Raw genomic sequence first — 4,725 nt, 5'->3', positions numbered from 1 at the left:
GTGTATCTTCCGAGCCTGGGAAGCGCAAACTTTCCAGCTAAACTTAACAAAGTATATAGTTGTGTCGTATCGGGCCTAAACTTGTGTACTGTATTTTCTTCATCTCACTTTAACATACCGTGAAACAACAATACATCCTCGTCATAGTCTGTGTATGGTAGTCGTACACATACAGGACACGTATATAATAAAAACTCGGCTGAGTTTAACTAGTGTCAGAAGTAGGAGCAAAGTACGTAGTAAGTACGAGAAAGAGTAAGAAATAAGAGGAGTATCATCTCATGAAGGCAGATGCTACTATATACTATCCGCTCACTGGAGCGCTTACGTCGAATGCTCCTTCAAAAGTATATTCAATGTATGTATGTACACACACATCTTAAACTCACTGTCATCTCGACTCGCTTAGTGAACCCTTGTTTGTCCATTGAAGAAAACATGCCGATAATGCATCAGCTCGATCTTTTTACTCTCAACTTCGCCTATCATCCCGATTATTTCTTCATCTTCATGGACAAATGAATTTAATTTATACTTACACTTAAAAGTTTATTTAAACTACTTTGCTTTTATTTATATAGCGTACTGCTTTTGTTGAAATAAATTTATTGAACTTCATTGTGTTTACGCAGATAAAAGATGTACATGTGTTGTATGTTCATAATGGCCTTTGAAGTGAATCCAATTTTCATCGAACAGTTCATAAATTTTAATATATATGGAGCCGTTTTTTATTGATATTTCAATTTTTTAACTGGAATTCCGTTAATGATCACATGGATTTTTTTTTTGTAAATTGAGTGTCTTAGTTTGAAAAATGTGTATAGTAATAATTTAAATTATTCGTTACATTTGGATTATTAAATTACAATAACTATTTTTTAAATAATTTTTAAGTTAAGTTTAAAGTTTTAAAGAGGATTTCTTTAATAGGTTATGGGCTTGGTAAAATCATTATTATTATTATTATTATTATTTATTTAATTGGCCATGGAGTCGAAACCCCTTGCGGCCATCCATAATTGATACAAAAATTTACATATAATTATATAATATATAAAGCAGTTATATCGCATAAAATACAATATAATATGTATAACATAATATAATATATCGCATCACTCAATCATCACCAAAACGCACACAATAGCAATGTTTTAATATTATAATCTATTATTTTCTAAAAAGTATTGATAACAGGCAGTTCGAAATTCTGTAAACGTTGACAACCTTGTACAGCAAGCTTGCAATTGATTCCAAGTTTTAATCGCAGATATCAAGAATGATTTTTCATATTTTGCAAAGTGATAAAGAGGCAACTCAAGGTAGTCTTGACGAATGTCGCCTCGGCGTAGACGAGGCTCAAGAATTTTTATCTCGCTTAATTAGAGGATTTTGATTAAGATACAATGCTTTATAAATAAGATATGATAAGAAAAATTTACGTCTGGAACCAATTGTCAGCCAACGGAGGTCGGCATAATACTGAGTGACATGTTCATACTTAGATATTTTAACAATATACCGTACACAAGCATTTAATTTTCTCTGAAGTCTGATCTGTTGCTGACCAGTAATATCAGTATAAACAGCTGCACAGTAATCGAAAATTGGGAAAATAAGAGTAGTAACTAGTCTTTTTCTAATCGGCAACGAAAAAACATCTCCATTCATTTTTAATTGAGCAAGTACTCGCATGCTACGCTTACAGATATCAGTAATTTGTAAAGACCACGTTAAAGTGTCTTCAAGTATAATTCCTAGATATTTAACTGATTTACAATAATCTATAACAGTATCATTAACAACAGTATTCGGAATTACTTCACGATGAACATCAGCCAATTTCTGTGCCGATCCAAAAATCACAGCCTTGCTCTTATTCGGGTTTAGTTTCAGACCATTTTTAGTACACCATTCTAATATTACAGAAATTTCCTCATTAAGAGTTCTCACAGAACTATTGATATCACAAGGTTTACATGTCAAGTAAGCCACTAAATCATCCGCATAAAACATGTGTTTGCAGCGTTTAAGCAAACCACCCAAGTCTACAACATAGATGGAGTAGAGTAGTGGTCCAAGGACACTGCCCTGTGGAACACCACTTAAGTATTTCTTTCCATTGTGATATACCAATGTTATCAATACGTATTGCTTGTAATCTATTTTTTAAATATGACTCAATCCATTCAATAGCCAAATCTCCAAAACCCATAGCTTTTAATTTAAATACTAGAACCTCATGCACAATAGAGTCAAATGCTTTACTGAAATCAAAAAATACAGCAATAGTAATCATTGTATTTTCAATGCCTAACCTAATATCATCACATAATCTCAGAATAGCGTCCTGTGTATTTAGACCTTCCCTAAAACCAGTTTGGTAATCATCAATAATCCCATTAACAGTTAAATAATTCAAAATTTGATCATGAACACATCTTTCTAATGATTTCGATAATGTACAAGTTAATGATATTGGCCTGTAGTCTGAAAACTCAGTTGGAGTGCGAATTTTAGGTATAGGTAATACATAAGATTGTTTCCAGATAGAAGGGAAGTTTCCTGAAGAAGGTGATCAATTAAACAGATCAGTAATAGACTCTAGAAAGTAAGGTATTAGAATTTTGTATGTCTTTATATCAAAACCATCAGGGCCCTTCGAGCTGGAGGTTAGTCTCATGATTCCCTTCTTTACAACATCACAATCAAGTTTTTTAAATTCAAAAGTAGTCTCATATCTAATTAAACATCTGCTAATGTAATTGTAATCGATAATGCCCGAAAATGAACTCCCCACTGACACAAAATAATTATTTAATTCGTCTATATCAATATCATGATAAGCATTGGACTCTGTACTTTTAACCAATCCTAAATTCCTGAAATCATTCCAATAAGATTTCGCATTTTTACAGTTACTAAAACGATGAACAAAATAGTTTTTCTTAGCTTCCAGAATTCTACATTTAATTACTTTTCGCAGATTAGCATACTCTTTAAAAGCAAATCCCGATCTTCTGTAGATCCTATAGAGCTTTGAACGGCGACGCTGAAGAGTTCTGATGTCCTGGTTGATCCATGGTGCCGGTTGATCCCGAATGACAGTCTCTCTGATCGGCGCCATTGCTTCTATAACCTCTCTCAGATGTTGATGCAAACATTCATTCATATTGTCTACAGATACTGCACTATCGATGTCCGAGAGATCTTGATCCAAACAGAGTCTTTGAAGATTAGTTTCATCAATTCGAGCCCAATTTCTGCACCATATTCTTCTTCGACCAGCGGATGGTATATTGTAATCATATTGTAATGATATGAGATCATGATCCGCAAGAAATGGTTCTGAAGATTGCCTAGTATTTAGAACTAAATCCCGATCACTGACCAAACAATGATCAATCCATGAATCACTGTGAGCAGTATGATGAGTATTACCATAATCCAGTAAATGAAGTCCCAAGCATCTACAGAATTCCATTAAACAGTCCGATTTTAAACTTGCTGAATTCATATTAATGTTGAAATCACCAATAAGTATAACATGCTTATAGTGCGGCATGATATCATCTAGATCCGCCTCCAGCAGATTTAAAGACTCCGACGTTGGAGGATTGTATGCTACTCCAATCAAGATTTTTTGTCTTCTAGTGTGCCATACTTCCAAGAAGAGATATTCCGGATGATTCGGAAGATAAGTTGAACTCAATACGAATTTAGATGTAAGTGTATTCCTAATATATAATGCGACACCTCCACCAGTTCTGTTGGTACGATCATTTCTAAATAAAGTAAATGATGGAAGTTTGAACTGAGCATCAGACATATTAAAGTTTAACCATGTTTCACTCACAGCTATAATATCAAATGAATGTGTTCTGAAAAATTCTTTAAATAAACAGAAATTACTGTTGAGCGAACGAATGTTAACATGACAAATATTCAGTGGCTGCCGATTCACTGATGTTGAGAAAGTCGATACATTTGGATTTGAATTTGGCGATGAATGAGTGGGCACTAGTTATTGCAAATTCTTCCTTAAAACTTCCATGCCAGATGAAGGTAATAATCTCAGCGGTGGCTTCTCTGACGAAAACCTAACGTAAACCGCTGCACCAGCTATCCAAACATTTTTTGGAATTAATTTAGAATAAGTTTTTAGGACCTGCTGTCGGAATTTATACAATGCTGATGGGTGTCTGCGATGTACACGAATAGGTTGTGATGAGACATCATCACCTCCTATTAATCTATTACCAGGAATAACCATATTCTTCATCTTACCAACAATATGGTCTGCAGTTTCTTTAGTTGTAAATTTAACAAGTACATCTCGTTGTTTCTGCTTCGCATAGCGTGTATTCTGCTCAATTGGTTTACCTATTCGACGAACAAACTTTATTTTTGATCAGCTGCAGTGTCTGTTAGAATAAATAATTTCTGAACAGCTTTCTTAAGATCTTCATCCACCGTTTCATCAAGACCAGAAATAGACAGTTCATCCGTCAGCGCCTGCGATTCGATAAATGTTTCTCCAGGTTAGCCAACATATTCACTGATGTCTTCTCCGAACAAAATGGACATCCTGCTTTAACAAATTCCACAGCTTCTGCTGATGATTCAATGCTGTATCTTAACTTGACACAAGTTGGGTGATATTTATGACGTTGTTGACAAATACACAAAAAATTACTAAATATGACAGTACAAAATTTAATA

General features: G+C 34.1%; 1 protein-coding gene across 1 annotated transcript; it reads right to left on the bottom strand.

Annotated features, from left to right (window-relative positions):
• Positions 1-405: 405 nt before the first annotated feature.
• On the bottom strand, positions 406-3,832 carry LOC141534097 (uncharacterized). The gene is made up of 6 exons (XM_074253236.1): positions 3,000-3,832; positions 2,653-2,885; positions 2,322-2,568; positions 2,215-2,270; positions 1,446-2,165; positions 406-506 (listed from the first exon to the last, which is right to left on the bottom strand). Exons 1-6 carry the CDS (start codon positions 3,830-3,832, stop codon positions 406-408), a joined length of 2,190 nt encoding a protein of 729 aa, XP_074109337.1.
• Between the last annotated feature and the right edge of the window lie 893 nt (positions 3,833-4,725).

The sequence above is a fragment of the Cotesia typhae genome, unplaced genomic scaffold, assembly GCF_013202065.1.
Source record: "Cotesia typhae breed Kobodo isofemale line unplaced genomic scaffold, CoteBio_Ctyphae scaffold_13, whole genome shotgun sequence".
Classification (NCBI taxonomy): domain Eukaryota; kingdom Metazoa; phylum Arthropoda; class Insecta; order Hymenoptera; family Braconidae; genus Cotesia; species Cotesia typhae.
Note: the sequence above shows the minus strand (reverse complement) of the source record. Positions and strands in the feature narration are given on the sequence as shown.